Source organism: Vanessa atalanta, chromosome 7 (assembly GCF_905147765.1).
Source record: "Vanessa atalanta chromosome 7, ilVanAtal1.2, whole genome shotgun sequence".
NCBI lineage: Eukaryota > Metazoa > Arthropoda > Insecta > Lepidoptera > Nymphalidae > Vanessa > Vanessa atalanta.
The window spans coordinates 2,425,115-2,447,783 of record NC_061877.1 but is presented as its reverse complement, the minus strand read 5'-3'; the positions used below and the strand labels follow the sequence as shown (position 1 = coordinate 2,447,783).

Sequence of the window (22,669 nt, the reverse complement as noted above, 5' to 3'; positions counted from 1 at the left end):
CATAATGATGGAAAACATATCGTTGTATAATCAGAGTAGGAATATCGATTCACATATTCGAGGATATCTTTATAGTTTGTTTGTTTATTTAGTTATTAATAAGTTAGTTATTAATTTTGTTTTGTTATTTTTTATTTTCATTGAAGAATAATTTAATTGACGCTCTTAATATAAATTACATGACATAATTATAACTTCTTATAAGTTACGTTGTATCTTATATCCTGTTCGTTAATGAATCTTATATCCTGTCAAAGTCGTAAGAAAATCCTTAAGTAAATAAAAACGAGGCGTTTTTGCAATGGAAGCTATAACAATTAAACTTTTTGGGGTAGTAGTGTATAAACCTGCATCAGAAGTATGACAGCTTGCCTTATTTCTTCCACTGGTGACAGGAGGGATGGTTGATTTTTTGCCCAGTTGATCTGAATTGTGATTCAACGGGGTAATGCTATCATTCTTACCACCATTCCACGCGGTCATGATTTATCTAGCAACGATTTTTAAATTTTTTTTATGTATAATTAACGTTGTTAATAATTCTTATGTAAATTCATAACTTATTAAACGAAATCTTTAATGTATATCACACTAGCTAGTAATAAAATTATCGGGCATTGGATTGCTAAGCTTTGCATCGCACTTTAAATTTCTTTCGAAACAATTATATGAGAGGAATCCCCCGCCACCCATTGTACATGTTTGGGACTTTACCAGAATCGTTCACTCGTGAACTAAAATACTAGGCTTCTGGATCAAACCTGCGTCTATCATATCGCTAGTCAGCCGGTATACCATTGAGTCATTGACGCTTCAAATATTACAATAATTTTAACGACTTCACAGACTTTTAGTATGTAATGTTCAATTATTTGCAATTAATAATGTTAAACGAGAATTCCACACGTACCTACAACATAAAAACAAGGTGAAATAGAATTAGCCATAACTTATTAAATTTCATAAAGGTAATATAAATGTTTGCACATTGCGCATTATATAGAAAAAAATAAGAGAAAAAAAATAAACAAATAATAATAGTTTCTTATAACATCGGTAGGTGATCACCGGCGTCCACAGAAATGGCGCAACATCGTCAATGATCTTTGGGAACTAAGATGTCCCTTGTCTGACTTCCACTGGTTCATTCGTCCTTCAAATCGGGACACAATAATACCTACGCAGACTTACACAATATACTCCGTCTTTTAAGGTTGAATTTATTAATTATTATTTTGTAAGCCACATTAGACGTACGATTACACGTACGGGAGTTTAATATTTAACCAAAAATGATTCCAATAAAGTTATCATAAAAATGACCCGCTGTCTTCGGGATATTTTTCGCCTTAAACATATGGTATAGGTTTTTTTATAAACATAATTAACCAGGTAATAGGTTGATGGCTTCTATTTAAATGGTCGATTAAAATTCACATGTTCAATTTATAATACCAACAAAGTTCCATATATACGACATTTTCTGTGATATAATATATGATTAATTATCGGTTCGAGTTGAGTATGCAAAAACATATAATTTATCCTTATAAGCGAACATAAAACTAATATGGGAACCTAATTTTTATCAGCTTGAAAAAAATGCAATCGTATTAACGCAACAACGTTCCTGTTTAAAAGCCCTTAGTTACAAAAGTGAGTGTTCCAAGGTTGTCTAGTCTGTACTAGTGATTGAATTTCAAGCCAGTCTAAAACATTATCTATGAAATTATATATACGGTCTCAATTTGGACATTTTTTTCAACTAAATTTATGCTAGATTTTTTTTTAATCGCTTTCCGAAATGAACTCTATCTTAAACGTATAAGGTTGAAAAATGTTCGACGTGTTATTTTTAGTGCGTTTTACTTGGTATGGAAGTGGCTTTCCTTGTCTGCTGTATTTGATTTATCGGTATGTGTTAAAATGTTAGCTGTAAATGATCTATTTGGACCTTTTACACTAAAGTACAAATGTAGTTACATTAAGAGATCGTTAAGTAAACGAGATGTATTGTATTTATTCGATGCGTGAATAAGGTGGCTCAATAATCTACTGATAGGAAAAACTTGGACAGGGTTTTGACAATTGGGGACTTTCTTTTGTTCTGTACTTTCTTAAATGAAGTTTTGTGATCTGTTCATTCTGGAGCGAATGGTTTGAGGCTGTTTGAATATCGTAAGCGTGAAAAACAAAATTAATCTGAAGCTTGGAAATGGATTTGAAAAATTCGTCGAATGTGAAAAGATAAAATTTTGAGTCAATTTTGACAAATTTCTTGCAGTAAATACACGGATTCTGATTGTTTAATCAAAACGACATATTTCTAATAAATGTTTATAATTTATTTCGTTGTATTACAATGTTGTAAATTAGAATATTAATAGTTAAGGTATTATCGTGTGTACGTTGGTAAATTATTGCAATTATTACACTAAATACCGCCTATCAGCCTTGGCATTTTTAGCGATCATTGAATTATCTTTACATTTATTTTACAAATGTTTTAACGGGTATCCTAACAATGTAAACAAACATGTTAATGTTGAGGCAGGTACTATTTTTATCTAAGAAATTCTCTGAACAGATAAAAATGCTCTTAATCTGAAAAAGGCAATTGCCGTTGAATTGGTTTTAATTAGTTTTCCAAAATTCACCTCTAATTCGCTTGGTGATAGGGCTTTGTGCAATCCCTTCTGGCTACCAACAACTCGTCATAAATTCGACCGCCAAGCAGCGGTAAGTGAACGAGTGTACACAGGCATAATAGACATAATAACGTAGTTTCCAAGTTTGGTGGCGCATTGGAGATGCAAGAATGTCAAAATTTTCTAACGGCGCCAATATCAATGGGTGTTGGTGACCACTTAAAATGAGGTGGCTCATTTGCCTCCTTTATTTTTAACGCATCCTGATTCTGGAACTCACCTTTATATTATTTGGTTTTAAAGAAAAAACTTTAAAAGCAGTTTGTCATTATTTTAATTCAAACGATAAAGTTTATATTTACATATGTAAAATATTTGTCTGCGTGTTTGTAATATATTATAAGATTATATAACTACATTATAAATTGGATTTTGTAAAATTTTACGTGTTAAGCTCTTATGTGTTAAACACTATATATATATGTATATAGTAAATTTATTGCAGACTAGCTGTGCCCGCGACTTCGTGCGCGTTGTTTGAATTTGAGTTATTTGGATATTGTAGCGTGATTTTATTTTTATTCTATATATAATTCTAAAATAAAAGTAGCCTAAGTTACTTCTTATTACATCCGCTATCTGCCAGTGAAAGTCCCCTCGAAATCGGTTCAGCTATTCCAGAGATTAGCCGGAACAGACAGACAGTCAATAGACTCAATAGTCTTGATATCTGGTAATATACTTATAGATATTCAAAAAATATTTTACATTTCAAATTATGTGTTTCTCGTATGACCAAGGTACAATAAATGTCGGTATATTTTAGTTGTTTTAGTATAACTACAAACAACTTATCAAATTAAAACCTTATTCAGATTTAAAATATTTAATAAATACCACCGGTTGATATTTAAATACTTTATGAACATAAGTTCATTATTAATAGATATGCAAAACACGTGTTAAATATATTATATTTAATTACAAAAACGATTATTTCGTCTTTCGGCTGTTTGTTTGTTTCATAACGCTTTGTGCATCGTAATGTTGATCTTTCGCCTCTCCGGTCGATTCAGATTGACGTACTCTACTATTTTTTTTTTCCACAAACACACACACACACACACAAACACACACACATACCCACACACGCACATGCACACGCGCACACACACGCACGCAAGCACACTCTCTTGTGAATTATAATATCCCCTGAACGGAGACAAAACGTTCTGAGGACATTATAAAATCGTATTCCTCATGTATTTTTACGTTTACGTTTTTCAAAAGATGTGTGTTTATGTATTATCTTATACGGTTATACTATACATTAAATTAAATATTTACTCTCTTTAAGGTCCAACCGTTCGTTTCATTGGACTATTTCAAATCCTTAAAGACCAATTTCAAATGTTATCGTCATACCATTTCAAAAAGGTAGTAAATTAAAATATATTAATTACGATCGGACACGTGTGCATTCGCAACGCGTTACGGTTTATATACTCGCGTTAATTTTACATAATACAACTCAATTACTTTAGAAAAAAAAAATTGTTTTGATAAAACTAGTATTGTACGTCAGCTAAATCGCAGGTTGATTGGAGTTAATGTATAATTACAATTGTGATGACGTATTTAAGTACTGTTATTGGTGTTTCATGTATTACGTTGTATGTACAGGCTTTGCGTATTTTATCGCCCCCGGACTTTTCTTTTTTTTTAGCAGCCCGTAAATGTCCCACTGCTGGGATAAAGGCCTCCTCTCCCTTTGAGGAGAACGTTTGGAGCATATTCCACCACGCTGCTCCAATGCGGGTTGGCGGAATACACATGTGGCAGAATTTCGTTGAAATTAGACACATGCAGGTTTCCTCATGTTTTCCTTCACCGCCGAGCACGAGATGAATTATAAACACAAATTAAGCACATGACATTTCAGTGGTGCATGCCTGGGTTTGAACCCGAAATCATCGGTTAAGATGCACGCGTTCTAACCACTGGGCCATCTCGGCTCACCGTTATTATTTATATATGCCTATGACACGGCCCCGGACTTACCGGATTGCTTATGCACTTTTTTTGTTTTAATTTTTAGGTGGTTTTAAGAAACATTAACCACCTTAAATCGCCGACGCGTCACCAACCTTGCGTACTAAGTTATGTCTCTTGTGCACAGGCATACAGACTTCTACAGAGTAACCTCGTAACTAAAAAGTTACACTAGCTCACTCACCCTTCATACCGGAATACGAAAATTCTAAGTATTGATTTTTAGAGGCAGAATGTATAATGTATGGATGGTAGTAAGTACCATCTGACTTGTATAAAGCACTACTACAAATAAAACTTTCTTTTTAACTATGTACACTGTTTTGTAAACTTACGTAATTTATCATTTTCAAAAATGATAACATACTGGCTGAGCTGGAATTACTACCATAAAATGCTTTCATACGCTGCTTTATTCTGTAATGTCTTGTTCGTAACACAAAACAATACTTATTTTACCAGCTAACATTATGTTTTAGTTATGTTTGAAGAATAAAAAATAACTCAGTCCCCGTATAAAATGTGAATAATTTTTTTAATAAAAACATTATTTTGCTTTCTTACTAGTTTACCAAAATATTGATCTTTATAAGAATGATAGGTATAAGTAATAACAACAAATATATAGGGATGACTGCGTGTTGGGCGTGCGACTAGTGTTTCAAGTTCTTAGTTTTACGCAGTCACGATTTCTAAAATTTTTTTTATGCCACTAAGTATTCGTCAATTGTTTTTGACGTAACAACGTGTAGGTACGAATTTATGTATAGGGATTAACCATCAAAGGCATGTTTATTCGTTTGATATCACCCACTGCTTAGAACTGATAACTTAAATGAACACTGTGGATTGAAACCTTGACAAGCATCACAAAATTTTCATGCTTAATTTCTATTTATAATAAATCATGAACATTTACTGGCTGTTACGATGTTACTCTTATTAATCTGTACTAATGTTTAAAATCCGAAAAAAAGTTCTGTCTTTCTGTTGCTCTTTCACTACCGAACGACTAAACCGAATTTAATGAAACTTCATATGAAGCAAGTTCGATCCCAAAGGAAGGTCATATGCTGCTTTATTAATCCTAACACCCGCGAGCTCTCTCTAAAACGCGATCGAAGCCGCGGTTGACAACTATATGAGTACATATGTTTTATGCCATTATCATTCACAACTAAGCGTTATTTCCCATTTCATTCGATAGCTGGTTTGTTTTAAATCATATGCTATTATATAATCATAGGCATATATAAATAATAACGATGAGATAATATAAAGACATTGCTTGCTAATACAGAAATCGTTTCTGATTGCAGTGCTCTCGGTAAATTGACGTCTCGAACAAAATTGTCATGTATTTTTCTGCTAAATGACATTTATAAATAGATTATATGAAATTGTGTCATTTGCATGCATAGACATGTAATATGTATGACTATATGTATAATTAGTGTGACAGTGACAGCTGTAAGTCGGAATTATCTTTTTTTATACAATAAAATATTTATATTTAATTTTTTTATAAATATATAATTATGATCGTAAATCTATTATATATGATATGAGACATATGTGAGTCAGTAAGACGGGAAGTTATTTTTAAAAGTTAAATAATTTTTGATGAGGTTTACTGGTTGTAAGGCTATGTGCAAGCGTCCGGTATGCACGTAGCCATGTATTGCATCCAGTGAAGTCTTTCATTGTTCAATAAAAATAGAAAACTAAAACGGAGAGGTTGCGAATTATGTTGTTTTGTTCATACTTTTGAAGTGAAAAGAATAAATTAACACGAAAATATTATTCAAAACAAGAAACAAGTCGAATTGCTTTACGTTTAATTGTGCAATAATTTGCAAAGAAAGAAAATAAGCTTGTAATTTGGCACATAAGGTATTTTTGAAATATTCTTTATGTTTCTTAGACGTCTTCGGTTCTTTACCAATCTGAGGTTTGTGCACAAACATTTGGCAAAATTTCATAGGATGTAGGATTACTTTTACCGAAATTTTAATTAAATTGAGACTTAACAAATTAAGAATATGAAAACTCTTCATTTTCTTATGATCGTATCCACACATTTCACATCACGCTTCGTGCGTGCCTTTTATGTTTCTTATCTATCATTTAGATTTAAGTTATATATATTTTTTAATTTGCCTGCATGTTTGCATATGAAAACTGAACGGCGATTTGTAATAATTATCATTGTGCGTAATTTCCTTGTTGCGTTTTTTTCAAGCCCGTGTGAGTAGTTAAAATAAGAAAGATCGAAATACAATACTGACGGTCGCTGTAAAGATATAATCAGCATAGACGTAAGAAAATAATAATCTATGAGATGAGCCTGTAAGGGGAGGCGGGCGAAATCTGAAATTTCGTGGCTTTAGGTGTTCATAAGCGTATTTGGAATTAAAGTATCAGAAGAATTTCTTAGAATTATTAACACTATACTGGGTACGAAAGAGATCCGTTTTGTAATACAAAGTCAACTATAAATTTATTAAAATAAATGAATATTGTTGAGAATTGTTTTAAAAAAATTACAAGAATCGCTAAATCATTTCACCATTTCAAAACCTTGAATCGTTATCTGGACCAGTCAATCACAATCATAATGATTTATTAGGTTATATTATAGTATATTTTTTTCCACGTTTAATCAGCTAATGCATGGTGGTTTAATCAAAGCCATCACTAGCTTACTACACAATGTTATCGCTTTGCACTTGATGCGGAGTGTTATACTTTCGTCCATGACAGCGATTATTGTGTTTTTAAAATGGCCGCTGATTAAATATGGCGGACGTCACTGTACCGTAACGCATGGAAAACGAACACGTGCTGTTTGTTTGTATATTTTTTTGCCGCGTTGGTGAATATATGATTTAAAATAGAAAAAAATATATTAATAAATTATAATTTAACTACTTCTTTCATGGATATACGAGTATGTGGCTCCACTAACATATTTTCCGTATCTTTGGTGTACCTTAATTTTTTTATTTTAGTGTGCCTGCATGTTATTATTACTAGGCAGCATCACAGTTTACGATTATAATTTTTTGGTCGAACTATTATATTTATTTGAAATATAAAAATCTAATATAAGACAGTAATACAACTATAATATTATATTGATAAATGTATTATAAAAAAAGAACCGTTTAAGGCTTAAGCTGCTTATATTTCTTCAATATAATCATTTATTATATATATCTTCAAATGTTAACATCAAATGATGTTAAAAATACTGCTTGTTCTATGTTAATATTTTAAGTAGAAATGTATATGAACTCAGTTTGTTTTATTTGAGAAATGAATTTGTTTTATACTATTTGACAACTGAGAAAGTGTGTAAGTATCGACAATTTTAAGTGGGATTACTTAATATAGCGAGCGTGGGATCGATGTAATGTAAAGCTCCGATAATCCAGGAAAATTTTGCATTGTCTCCGATCGGTTGCAAATATAATGGCGTTTTATAATGCAAAATATATTGGTCTTAAAAACTTTGGTATAAAATTTTAAAACGCTGTAAATATTTCATAAAGTTAAGAGGTTTTTATTATTAACATTTTTACATACATGGATATTATCGGCCTTACTTATAAATGAGATATAGCGCGTGTTTAGTTAAAGACTGATTTCTCTCTCTCTCTCTGTCCTCACTGATTTGTCATTCGCAAGAAGAAGACACAAATCTCTCTAATTAGTCAACCCCTGAACAACATTATATAGATAATCTGTTTATTTTTAGTGTACATATTACCGTAAAATCGTAAATACCGTTATATTATTATCTATCTCGCGAGATTGTAAACAGTCGAAAGATTGCGAACGGTGATTAACTTACGATAAAACGTATAAAATTTTCACAGTTTATAATTTTTCGATTAAGTTAGGTTAGGTTAGAGTTTTTATAACATAACTAAAATTCACTTCGATAGATTATAATCTACCGTAAATTGTAAGCAGTATGTTACGGTTTCACAATCACACAAAATTATATTTGTCTTCTTCTTTCTGACCAAATTATTTACGATAGAACGAAACAAATCAGTATCTTACTGTTCACCCGCTTTATTAAATTTATTGGTAAAGCCATTATAGCATATAACAAGAGGCAAGCAAACTAGGTAAGGATTGGTAATTGAATTCACAGTTTCAATTTGTGACATATTATATTTAGGAGATGGGTGCCAAATTATCTTAAGCACATTGCCAATATTACTAAGCCATAGATTCAACTAGGGAGCGATCATGTTTATATTATTTGATTCTTTAATTATAATTTTGTTTGTACCTTTTACAGCTGAATCTGTTTACAGTAGAGTGATTTGGCAGAAATGTCACGTAAGGATCTTTTCCTCCCTTTCTCTTGCTCTCGTTCGTTTTCCATTATGTACAGCTTTAAATATCATTTAAACAAACACAATTAAAACGAAATTAACAGATTCGTTCCAATTAAGTGTCCCAAACACATTTCTTTTTTATTTTATTTTATTTTATGTATCTATACTAGATGATGAGAAGTGTTTATCTTCTACCTACTACATTGGCAGTAAAATAACTATAAACCAAATCGTCTAGCGTCAATGCGGCTTTAATAACATCATCTAAGATGTTATGTCCTCTGTAATTATTTATTAGTAAAATAACTTTCAAATGAGACCCTCTGGATGTGTTAATGTATAAACTTTATCAAATAGAAAAAAAAAAGTTTCATAATAAAAGTACAAAATTAATTGATGACTTTATAGTGAATCTTCCCTTGTCCTGTCTTCTGTCCTTGTTGAATATTAATAAATCTTGGCACAGTGATAGGTAAACAAAAGGAATACTGTATAAATACACACGTATATTACCAATATAGTCCGTTGATTCTATATAACCGAAATAGTAGTTATCGAGATTAAAACCGTGCAAAGTGGAGTAGGCTTAGTCGGAAGGCAGACCCTGGCATAGCTGGGATTAATAAACGCCAGGCGGAAGCAGAGTGTTGTCGGTATAGTCATATAACGATATTACTATCCGTATATACTACATTTCAAAAAGTGAAGGCACTTCTTTTTACAAAAACGTTGGATCTGTAGCTCGAAGAATAGAATTTAGACGTATAATAAATTCTTCTCTGTTTCGACTTACTGTGTAATATTTAACTTCATGTGATATATTAAAACGTCTTTCCCAAGATAATATCTTATGCAAACAAAGCTCTTGTTTAATATTCAGTTAATGCTATTTGGGGTTTGTTTCTCTTCTATCAGATTATCTTAGTATGGAAGATTTAACTCAAGGGCAAGAATTTCTTACGTAATATGAAAATTTACATCTTATGAATTATAGATGTTCCAGAAAATTCAAATAAGACAGAATCAACTGGGCATAAAAAACCCAATTGTGCTTGTCCAGTTTCTGGGAACTAAAGCTTTCGATTTTGATATTTTGGTATTTTCATATTTCTGGCCATTGTTGTATATGTTGCCCACTTATAGGTATCATAATTTTAAATAAATGACGACGCACCAATTGTAAACATTTTTGAAGATTTTAAATGAGTGGGGATGACCCACATCACCATATATGTATATATGCATTAGATAAGATTTTAAAATTAAGATCTGATTCATGTTTAGGAAATATTGGGACATTGAAACATTGGAATAAATTCACACATATTTTTTTTTAAATTTGCATTTAAGGAATTGAGCCTAAAGGGAATAATCCTGGAGTATATTTGTTTTCTTGAGTGTTCGGGAACAATCCAAGAATATTATAAGATTTACCACTCAATCTTTTTGTCTCTATTGATTAATTGCTCTTTATTGCTAATTTAATACGAGTTTAGGATTTGGTCAGTGATAAAATTAAAATAATATAACATTCCAAAGCCAAAGACCGAAAAATTTACAAACAGACAAAGACCGAATTAAAAAAAAAAAGTTGGCGCCATCGATTGCAATAAACATTTCCGTATTGATAATTAATTTTTACTCCACATATATTGCGTGAGAATGCGGGGTGAATGAATGAGTTGAATCTGAGCTGGCTCGCTGCCAGGTGCAACAGGTGGCCTTGAGGGTTCATCGTCAGCTGGTTCAAGATCGTTGTTATGTAATTCGAGATACGTAGTATGTGCCAAGTATTATATTGGTAAATATGTCGTGTGTAATATTTTATAATATTTTTTGATTGTACCTTACATTCTAGAAAAAAGTTTAGTAATCACAGTTATTTACAAGTGTTCTTTATTACAAATGAGAGAAATTGGCTAGATTGTTATTGTATTGTGTAATTTATTAGATCACATTTTTTATAACTTCATTTCATGTCTATACAAACAAATTCCTTTTAAAACTATCCTGTTCAAGTTACTAGATATGAAAGTTTTATATTCTTATAAAATCTTTTTGCGTAAGAGATAATAAATGACAACGAAAACACGTTTACTTTAAAAAGTATATAAAATTCTCGTAGCAAACTGAATTCCCAAAGAATATCAAGTAACTTTATCTCCTCTCTCATCATGTTATATGCATTTCTGCAGCGTAAAGTAACGTATCTGACGGATGAAGGGTGAGTGTCCTCTGGATGGAATGTTTCAATATCATGTATCCGGATACGCGGAACGTTTTCCTTGCATAGGCCGGTTTGCGGAGTCAAGTTGTTACGAAGACATTAGCTTCATGGTACTGGTTTTTTCCTGCCTAGAACTTTGTTAAAAGTTAGTTTGTTCAGATCTGCTTCGATATCAACTATTCAAATAGATCCCAAGTTTAATGGCAATATTTTTGTCGATGTAGTCATTGGCTCATGTTAGATTTAAAGGCATTGTATGGACTTTGTAAGGAATATTTCATATTATTATAATAAGCATCTGATAGTTCAAAAGCGTTGGCAAAAATGATCAGTTACGAGTTCAACTAAAACTTAAAGTTGGACCTTTCCATCAGTGTTACGGCAATAGATAAATCAAAAACTCTAAAGTTCAAATCTTTTCTGCAATCATTACACAAGTCTTTAGGTTTGTGAAAGCACCACACGAATTGGTTATGGGATTTTTTTGGTTATGGTTAAAGGGAATTGGAAACCATACTTGTTTTTTTTTTGTTACTATTTTATGGTTTAATTGCATCTTTATGTATCTCGTATAAAAGCTAGATTAAGCATTTTCAATACTTAAGCTTAAACTACGTAATATTTATGCAATACCAAAAATTAGTTTGACTGAAAAAAGTTGTCGTTAAAGTTGTTGGTTTTTGAAAATGTGACAAGAATTGTTAAAGATCTGTTGCATTGTTGCATCTGATGACGTATAACAATTTACAAATTGACATCATATTCCAAGCTGCTACGAATCAGAAGATCAGCAGAGCAGCATTCTCCTCACGCTGTCCACAGATGTGGCGAAATGCCAAATATTACATGCAATTTGTAAATCATTAAACAATACGCTGTATTACCGTTCCCTAAAGTCCAAATTGCATTTGCGGATTTCGTAATGGTACATTTGGTTTGGAAATAATACTGTTTTACTTAATACGATATAGATTGCATAAGTTGCAAGATGACTGTATGAATTTTAACTTTTTATTTCATGAAGATATTACAGTACCGAATAAAAAGGTAACATCTCGCGTTGACTTCGTTTATTCTTAGTGAGTGTGAGAGACTTTGTATGATTGATAACAGATTTAATAAAGGTTAATAAAAAGGATTTAATAGAAACTTATATAATTTAAAAAAGCGGCTTAAATCCCAGGGCACAGGCTAAATAAGTAAGGCGGGATGAAAAATAATTCGATAAAAATATTTATGGCTTTCGTATATCTCATGAAATACTAGTTTGGCTACCGTACTCAAATAGAAGACGGAACCGATATTTTTCTCTCAACTACATTAGCATAAAAGATGAATATAACACATAAAACATTATATGTTTCTTTTTTCCAAAAATATATCAAAACGATGGTCATCAGGACGAATTTATAAGAATTAAATGATCATAGTTTTATATTTATTCCTTATTTATTAATCATAGTAAATAATGTTTGTATTGATAAATATCATATGATAATGCGTCTATCTACCCGCATTGAAGCAACGTCTTGAAGCACCAAACCTTCTCCCAAGAGGAGACGAAGACTTTGTCAAAGTTACACATTTACAGGCCGTTACTTTACTTTTCATTAAGTATAAATGAATACCAATAGTAATAGATGTGTTTGTAAATTATTATCTGATGAGACTTGTGCTAAAATATTTCTCTTAGTCATGTATATGTTACTGTAAAAGCTCGAACTAAGGTAAATCTTAAGTTTTTTCAGTAAAACATTAAATTTAAACTGTTGAGTCGTGTGGCGTAAGCCTTCTCCATGTAAAATTGCCAACCTTCATGGTGATAGGTCAAGCTGTGTCGGAGTCTGTTAATATCAAACGGAAATTCATTAATTTATCATCAGAAATTCAGTCTCTGAGCGTCTACTTTATATGTAGGAAAAATATAATGATTAAATTATACAAAATGTCATAAAAATTAAAGCGACTGTTCATTACTCTTTATTGATGTTAACGTTTGATCTAATCTATCCTTCCTTTTCACTGACATAGAAAATGAAAAGGATAGTGAATTTTAGGGGTGGCACTTGTTGCTTGGTAGCCTTGACGTTAAAACTGGGTCACTAGGAAGGGACCTGTTGCTATGCCTGGAAGAAGAATATATGTATTTTATGTGCGCACGAAGGAGATGAAGATTAATAGTTACACGAAAGTACGGCGCTTGTTTTTATTTATTTTGTCGGTTATGTTTCCAGAAGGATTCGTCAAAGAACATATTTTTTATATATTACATAAGATTATAAATATGTTTATCGCGCAAAAGTTTTAGCAAATATATTTAATTACTTAGGATGAATATATATTTTTTTTTATTTTTAAAATAACTCGGGGTCAATAAATCGTATATTATCAAGACCTTTATCACCAACTGCGTTGAAGTTTAGTTTAAACTATAATTAATTGTTACTGTTGGGTAACTTATAACCTCTGTTTCGTAATTTAGAAGCGCCGCCGTAAAGAAAATATTAAATGATATTTCGATTCAACCCCACAATCATCAATATTATCAAATTGATCGATCCGTTCTGTAAAAAATAAATCGAAAGTCATCGCAGATCATAATCAGATATAGATATATAGATCGGATATATTTGCAAGTTATATTTAAAATGCATTAAAAGAGCGCATCACCAAGTCCTTTTTCAATATTTCACGAGCGAGATACCCGCGAAACCCTAGAATATGATCGAATATGAACTATTATTTAACTATCCACAAGCGAAGCGATGGATTGCGCTAGTTTTCATATATATAACAAAATAAACCAGGAAAAATTGTAAATGCATTCAACCTCAATGTAATCAATTTTCTTGATATAAATAGAAAGAGACGGGGGCAAATATGATGTTAAATATGAATATAAACGAAAGAGATAAGTGATCAGAGCAGACTCGCTCCGACGTGATCACTGAGGCATGTAAATGAAAACTTGTAATGTTAACGTATTCATTCATCTCACGTCTTGCTTCAATTTACACACTGTAGTGATTTTGAATGTCATTCATATATTCGTCCGGTTCGTTAATTCATTCTGTTAGCGAGTTCAAGCGAATTCATTTTAGTCGCTCAAAGTTATTAAATCAAAAGCGATCGAATCTGGATGGAATTCTGTGTTCTTCAAATTTGGTCAATTGTCATAATTTCGTTTTCAAATGTCTTTTTTTTTTGTTCAACAAATATTGGTCAAAGGTATCGAAGCGAATGAACTTCGCGTACTTGTATTTTAAGATATAAATTAAGATTTTTATAAATTTATCAATTATATGTTTCTTGTTTGTTCATTGAGTCGCACTTTATACAGTTTATGAAACTTATGCGACTCTTTATTGTCCATGGAAGTATTCACGAATTGTATCGGTTTAATATTTATGAAAACTTTTAAAGAGATTTTATAGCGCAATCTGAGCATCAGATAGTTTGTTATAAATATTTGAAAGAATTCTTATATCACTAGCGAAATGTTGAAACTTACGCCGATATGCTAAAGTGTCGCAAACTCAAACTCTAACTCAAATTCCTTTATTCAATATAGAAGCATTACACTTTCTTATTGATGGTCAAATAAAACACTACCACCGGTTCCGAAAAAGGAACACCCTGACCTGAGAACCGGCGAAAGAAACTCAGCGGGTCTTTTATTTTTAATTTTTTCGTCAAATTTATTATATACATTATTGTATATGAATAGAAACATAAACGCATAACATTATATGACATTTCAGATTTCTGCGATGAGTTTCGAGTTTGTTCTTACGGAATAGGTCCACAGGTACATAATCCCTATCCGAATATAAGTAAGGATAGATCGTCGGTTTTTAATCAAGTCAGATGAAACCGCTTTTTAGACCACGATATTAAATATTAACGTATTTCAAACATTTTATTAATCACGGGCTGAGCTGAAGAGATTTTTTGTACCTAATGGCAGCTAGCTTATTTATATATATATAAAAAAAGACATGATTTATTCTAGACATTTTTCTAAAATAACATAAAATCGTCTATGGTATTTCCGTAGTAATAAATATTATAGGTATTTAATTATTTAAATTATCTTATTTGTGTAAGAAAGATAAATAAATATAACATCACACTTAAAATAAGATTAATTTCGATAGTAAAAATTTTTTTTTAAATATATATGTACTTATAGTGCAAGATCATAGAGGAAAAATAAAACCATTTAAACTAAGAACAATACAAGCGAAATATTGTAAGAAAAATCGAATCGAATACATTTTATATATCTTTGGCTTATTATCTTTTAAATCTGGAACACAGTCTGTAAGGGGTGAACGAACTCTTAGTCATATAGTTTCTTTAAATAATATAATTGAAACAACTATTAAAAATAATAAAACTGTTGAATAAATAAATGCCTGAAATTATTTGAGCATTGATATATCGTTACCATAATAAAAATATTAATTATTTTCATCATCACTTTATATCAGCCTAAATTATAATATACATCGTAGAGTACAAGAATTTGCAACAAAAATCGTTATTATTGATTAAATATAAAAAATAATAATTTAGATCCAACGTCAAAACTATTAACTAAGCAAAACGTGGAAATTATGGACAAAGAGACTGATATAAAATATCATTTTTGAAAAATTCCTGAAATATAACTAAGATTGTAGTTGATTTATTGTAAATTATTATATATCAGAAAATTTATAATTTTTATCTGGTGGTATTTTTCGATGTTTTAACAAAATGTATATTGTCTTAGTCCACTGATCTTTAAATTAGGTAACCATACATCTCGTTTTCAGTGGGACAGTTCCTAAAAGCTTTCATTCTAAAAATGTTTGTATCTGGCAACACTGGTTGAACTGCACTCTCGCGTTCCAATAGGACCCGACCCGCACGAAGAGATATCAAGTACGGGACTTTACCCTTTAACTACGTAATAAAAACATAAAACTAAACATTTTCTCTGAACAAGTAATTTCCGCGTTGCTTACGTTCGCCTTCATTTTAGATGTCGTTATCGATTATTACAGGTAATACTCTATCACGTCATGTAACCCGCTGACGGGTCAAACGTGAGAGATCGGAGCGAGATGATTGTGTTTGCGAAAGGTAACATGAGTAATAACTGTAATTCATTCAATAATTCATCAGTCATTAATCAGTTCAGTCATCTTTACGGTTTCAGATAATGAAGAATATTTTCGGTTCTAAATAATTTTTTCTTCATAAAACACACTTTTAAATCAATTATAAACTTTAAAATTAAATAAATTTTTATATAACTTAATATTAGTAACGCTGCTACAAAAGGATATTAACAGAATACTTTTCTATTGTTTTAGTTTTCTTGTGTTATACAATATGGCATTATTAAACAAATAAAAATACATAAAAAGACTCCTCTTCTTGTCTTGTCGCTAGCATTGTTTGCATAATACATTTTTTACATATATTAATATTAATTTAGTTTATTTTCATATTCTATTGAACACCACTATACAGTGCCTCATTTCTGATTCCATAAAAGTTCTTAGTGATCAGTTTTATTAGTCTTTCCGTAGTCTTTCAGTAAAGTAACCATATATCCAGATTTCAGTGGGACAGTTCCGCTTTCAATCTACATGTCTAAAATCTCTATGAAAAACTCCAGCCGACAATATATTTAAGAAGAGATTCATTTAAAAACGTTTTCTCTTACGAGATGTTATGTATGTAACTTAAAAAATATTAAATATATATGAACTTTATTTTAAAAACTCTTCTGTTCCGATGATAAAACTAAATTGATATGTTATCTGTACGCGTAGCTTTGCGGTGCTAGCAGAGAGAGAGAGAGAATATTTTTTATGTTATTTTATTCGGGTTCTGTACAAAATTATTAACTTTAATACTAAATCTTTTCAAAATATATTTCATTTACAGACCCCGTAATTTTATAGTCAAATGTTATGTAAACGAAATATTAGTTGAACTGTTATTTTTTATCCTGAAATAAGATACATCGTTAAATTGTAAGCATTTTAATAATTCAAACAGTTCAGTTTCAGTTGAAGTGCAATTCTAAAAAAAAAATAACTACTTTATTTGATACACAAACTTTCAAAGACAATTCAAAGTTGTAATTCTAGAATTGCAAAAATAAACTAGTTGCTCGCCTGGACTGTGAAATGGATACGAAAAATATCTCGAGTTGTTTTCTAAAAAAATATAATGTATGGGAAAAAAGAACAATATTTAGTGGTTCTTTGATGCTGTAGATTAATTTTTATCCGAGAAAGTAAAAAAACCATCATTTTGGAAAAATTAAACAGTTTATGATTTTACTGAAATTACGCACTTTGATAGATTATAATTTACCGAAAAATAATGCTTTAAATCGTAAATGGTTACGGTTCACAATCTTTCCACAGTTCACAATCTCGCGAGATAGATTGTAATCTAACTCTATTTATAATTTTACGGTGACATATTCATCATCATCATCGGTCAAGCCGCTTACGAGGAGAAAAATTATTGCTAGTGTCGGTAATTCTTCACCGAAATTTTATACATAATGATATATCTCTTTTATTTCTTTTATATATCACAATAACTTATTTAATAGATTTTGAAATACGTGCATCAATCAATAGAACAATAAACTTTATCGAAGCTTTTAAATGTTATCAATTTCCTTCCTTCTGCATCGATTTAATTTTGTCTTTATATAAATAGTAACGAGTCGCTTCAAGTTAACAATATTATTCTTACAAATGATTTGAATTCATATGGAAATCTTATAAAACACATGCGAACGTAAGCGTTGCTTGTCCATTTTCTATTTATATTTCTCATAGTCCAGTGAAGCCATATTTAGTCAGCATAGGTCGACATTCTAATAGCGACAGGCTTACACCTGCTCCATAAAAACCGGTCGTTATAAAATACCTCCAATTTATAAGGAATGTTTGTTTATTAGTGAAAAAACCTGTCTCGAACCCCAGTACGCGTCTAGAGTGGACGAGGTCACTGTGTCATTTGCGTTTGGAAGAGAGCGAAAGTGATGCTGGACGCTATCTCTTCTGTGGCCGGGCGTCTGACAGAACCTCTTCAATAGTTCACTCGTCTTGCCAATAAATATTGTTCATGTACATGGTTAAAATATTGGTCAATATTCGTTGACCGGAAACAGATAATATATATATACATACAATTTAAGCTACAGGTGACAGAAAATAAAATAAATTTACAAAATAGTCTGTAATTGGTCCAATGTTGAGCTAACATCTATTCCAGTGAATCCCCCGATTTTGAACCGTTCAAAAGATTCACGTGTTCAACTACAAGTCCGCAAATGTTTATTAATAAAATTATATAACATAAATATAATTTGTATTTCTTGTTCACAGGGCTCAGGCAGTGAACTGGTGAAGCGTAACATGTAGTGGAGATTTGAAGACAAAAGTGTATTTCTAATCGTTCGGCATGGCCGATATTGATGAAATGAATATCGACTACGAAGTCGGCTACGAGTACGACATGTCTAAAATACCGGAAATCGTTACACCGGACGACACAAACGAGTCCGGCTATCAGGAGGGTTCGGAGAAAAGTTACGGTGATAGACGAGATTCGAAAGAGGGTTTCGGTGGCGAAGGGGATTCAGATAGTGGTGTCGATGGGGTGAGCAGTGGATGTAGCACGGTGGATGATTGCCCGGTGGTGTCGATAAATGATGTGGTCGCGTACTATGATGACATTCGCCCGAGGCGGCGACACGTGCCTCAGCTTAATTTCTATCACGTGGATATCGAGAGGATGACCTTGGACGCTGTTGTTCAGGTAAGTGATCGTTGAACTTTTGGTAGGTTAACATTATAATTAATGCATTTACATAATATTACTCATATGAAGCATAGTTCAGGTCAGTATCTGTCTGCTCTTTTCTCTTGTTTTGATACTATGGAAAGAGATTCAAAAGATTCAATCAAAAGTCACTAGGATATGAAATCTTGGAAACATTTTTACCAATTCTTATTCGTCGCAACGGTAATTGATGATGCAATTTGAGAAAAGTAAAACTGAATATGTTGTATAATATTGAGGAAGATGTTTGCAACAAAATTGTATTTATAGATAATTTGATCAATATCTAATTGCATAATTATAATAAAATTAAATGATATGCTCATGTAGATTAAATTATTTAAACCGTAAAATTATCATCCTCATGGATTGAGAAACCGAATTAGAAAGGAAAATTACTTTCAGAATAGAAGAACGAGCTACATTTTGCATGTCTGTACGTATCTTACTCTTATTTATCTGAATTGATGAAATCGTTTGTCCTGACTGACCATCAACGCACAGCTAAAGCTACTGAATCAAAAAAGCTGAAATTTGAAACATAGGTTTATTTTTCAACGCTAACACCGGCTGAGAAATGTTTTGTCACAATTTCAAATTTTAGGAGAGTTGTAGCTTTATATCATAGTGTAGGACGCCCTGTGACATGGTAGAGCGATGGTTTACGGAGGGTGGCTGGTAGGAAGTGGATAAGAAGGGCCGAAGATCGGGCTCATTGGCGCGCCTTGGGGAAGGCCTATGTCCAGCAGTGGACTAATACAGGCTGGTTATGATGATGTAGCTTTACATGATTTTTATCCATAACCAGTCGAGACAGTTGCTCTGTAAGAATTATTTCTTCTTAGATGTGCTGGATGAAATTTCTTCAAGGGATAAGCATACTTCTTTAACTTTTACTTATTTTTTGTTAGTTTTTTGTTATTGTATTAAACTTGTAAAAGTAAAATCATCTTTTCAAATTCTTGCTTGAATTCTGTTAAATAAACTATCATCGGTATTATTATGATAGTTTTCGAAAATTCCTCGTCGGTTCAGGATTTAGTTTTCTAAAGACGAAGTTAGTTTGAAAGTTATTAGAACGAATGTTACGCAAACGAGAACTTTGTTACAAAACGCTTTATAAGCCAGCGTATGTTGGCCTGCCTTTCTCTTCGCTATCATGAATTCTATCGACGTTTACTCGCAATATCCACCAAATGACCAACACTTTTGTTCTCAAATTGACCGGTATAGTGTCTAGCAACATTATCGCGTCTGCCATTTAATTGGAATGATGTAGTGCTTTTATAGATAAATTTATGTAATGTTATATAATAATGTGAGATGTTTCTGTTGGTTTAAATGTCGATTATTGTTTTGTATGTGTAAATCTTCATATGCATAATGACTTTTTTCTTTGTGCCTTAATCACGTGAAAACATCTGAACGAATTGTTATGACATTAGGACCAATCGACGCGGAATTGTCCTTAAATAGTAATTTTTTTTAATGCCTAATTTTTGAATTCCGTTGTATCTTACCACTTATTTATTTAATTCCCAGTGTGTGTGTGTGTGTGAGGGGGGGGGGGGGGGGTTGTAGTAACAGTATAAAGTTGTTGAAGGTTAATTGTACCATTCAACAAAGTTCCAATCATTTATCCTTAACACTTTCAGGGTTTGTCATATTTACTTGTAAATATTTTGATTATGTTTTAAGTCATCACAAGCGTCAAATTTTCATTTAGCTCAGTTTGCTAATTTTCTTTTGTAGTAATATTTATATTAAAAATATCGTTGCCATTATAAATATTTAACAAAAAACCAACCGCCTTCAAATAAATATCTAAAAATTCTTAAAATAGGAAAACCATACTAAACAAAAATAAAAAAATAAAAAAATGTCACGGTTCTGAAATACCAAAACGTTAAAAAATAGAACGGAATTAATAACCTCCATTTTTTAAAGCAGTTCAAGGTAAAAAAAAGAACTTTTTAGTCGTAGTTTCTTTAGTTAGGCAAACTATTTTCCTTCTTGGAATTCAAGCTTGTTTCATACTAAATTTGCCTCAAAGGTTTGGCCGTGAAAGAGCGACAGACAGACAGAGTTACTATTGCATTTATAATATAAGGGGAGATTGTATTGTACATAGTTCGTAAATGTAGTCATCTTCCTCATCATCATCCTCCTGCCCTTATCCCAATTTTACTTGGGGTCGGCGCAGCGTGACTTCTTCTTCTATACTTCTCTGTCGGACGTCATCTCACAAGTAACATTCGTTATAACCATATCGGCTTTCAAACAATTAATCCCTCGTTTCTTTGGTCGTCCCCTACTTCTATATCCATCCACATCATCAACCTGCCCATACCATGACAGCCGGTTTCCACATAGCTTCTCGATTTCGAAAATGTAGTATATCCTCTAAATCATGTTAACACAATATTATTTTATTGCGTGTAAAAAGAGCAACAACATAACACTAAACAGCCAGTTAAGTATTTCAATAAAATAATTAACTTAACAGAGAAACTCGAAACGGATAAAATCAAATGTTGGAATAAAGGAGAAAAGCAACGTTAACTAATTAAATTTTTAGTTACAATACATAATTAACATATTAAATTCACTTCGTTATTGGGCAATATCGGTTACGATGGTCAATGATTATACAACACTGCATCACTTAGAGATTGTGTTTTTGTAACGTTATTTGACCTTTTCTCTTTTGCAATTCGTTTAATACCAATAATTGAGCGAATGGTTTCATTATAAGTTTCAAATGTATTTTATCGGACATTCTTGTTAAGTTTGTAATGTAATGATTGCTGCAATTATGACTCTATTCGTGAACTAGAGACGTTTTGTAAGATATAAAATTAAACAAAAAAACAAAATCAGTTCGATATTTAAAATCTGTACTTTTTTATAGTTCACGAATTATTTTTGTAAGGTTTTTGTATGCGATAATTACTTGTAGAAGATTTTTAGTTGAAGCAATTAATAGTCCATTTATGAGTAAAAAATAATTATTCTATTATTTTAAATTGTTTACTCACAATAAATTTACTAACTTTTTGTTCCAGTAACATTATTGATTCCTGTCATAACAAATACCTACTTTCAAAATTGGAATCGTATTTTTTGTGTTGATTGAAATTAATGATTAGGTACGAGTTATATTTAAATAAATTATCTATACGTAACAATTATTTATACAAATACCACTGACTGGTTCTCCGAAACTATAAGTCATCATAATTAGTAAATCATAAACCCCAAAGTTAGTCAATTCCGAAATAGAAAAGTTACTCTTTTCAAGACGTAGACGCTTACTATGAAAGATTTTTTTGAAATTTCTACCAAATTAGTATTGCTTGGAACGGGGAAGGGTTAGTTTTGCCGTTTATGTATATCGGTTAGTGCTAATGATTGCTGTCGTTCAATATTCCTATAAACAACATTTAATAAGCACACCTTTATAACATATTAACGTTAACCATGTTAAGAAACGGTTCTGAAATGAAATCGCTGGAGTAATT

At 31.5% G+C, this 22,669-nt stretch overlaps 1 protein-coding gene across 2 annotated transcripts in view; it reads left to right on the top strand.

Annotated features, from left to right (window-relative positions):
- LOC125065083 (terminal nucleotidyltransferase 5C-like) overlaps positions 1-22,669 on the top strand; it is a 218,054-nt gene that overhangs the window by 18,820 nt on the left and 176,565 nt on the right. For both annotated transcript variants that reach the window (XM_047672504.1, XM_047672503.1), the window contains exon 2: positions 18,692-19,124. In XM_047672504.1, coding sequence (XP_047528460.1) covers positions 18,768-19,124 — 357 coding nt within the window. In that variant the 5' untranslated portion in view covers positions 18,692-18,767. The remainder of the gene's footprint in view (positions 1-18,691; positions 19,125-22,669) is intronic.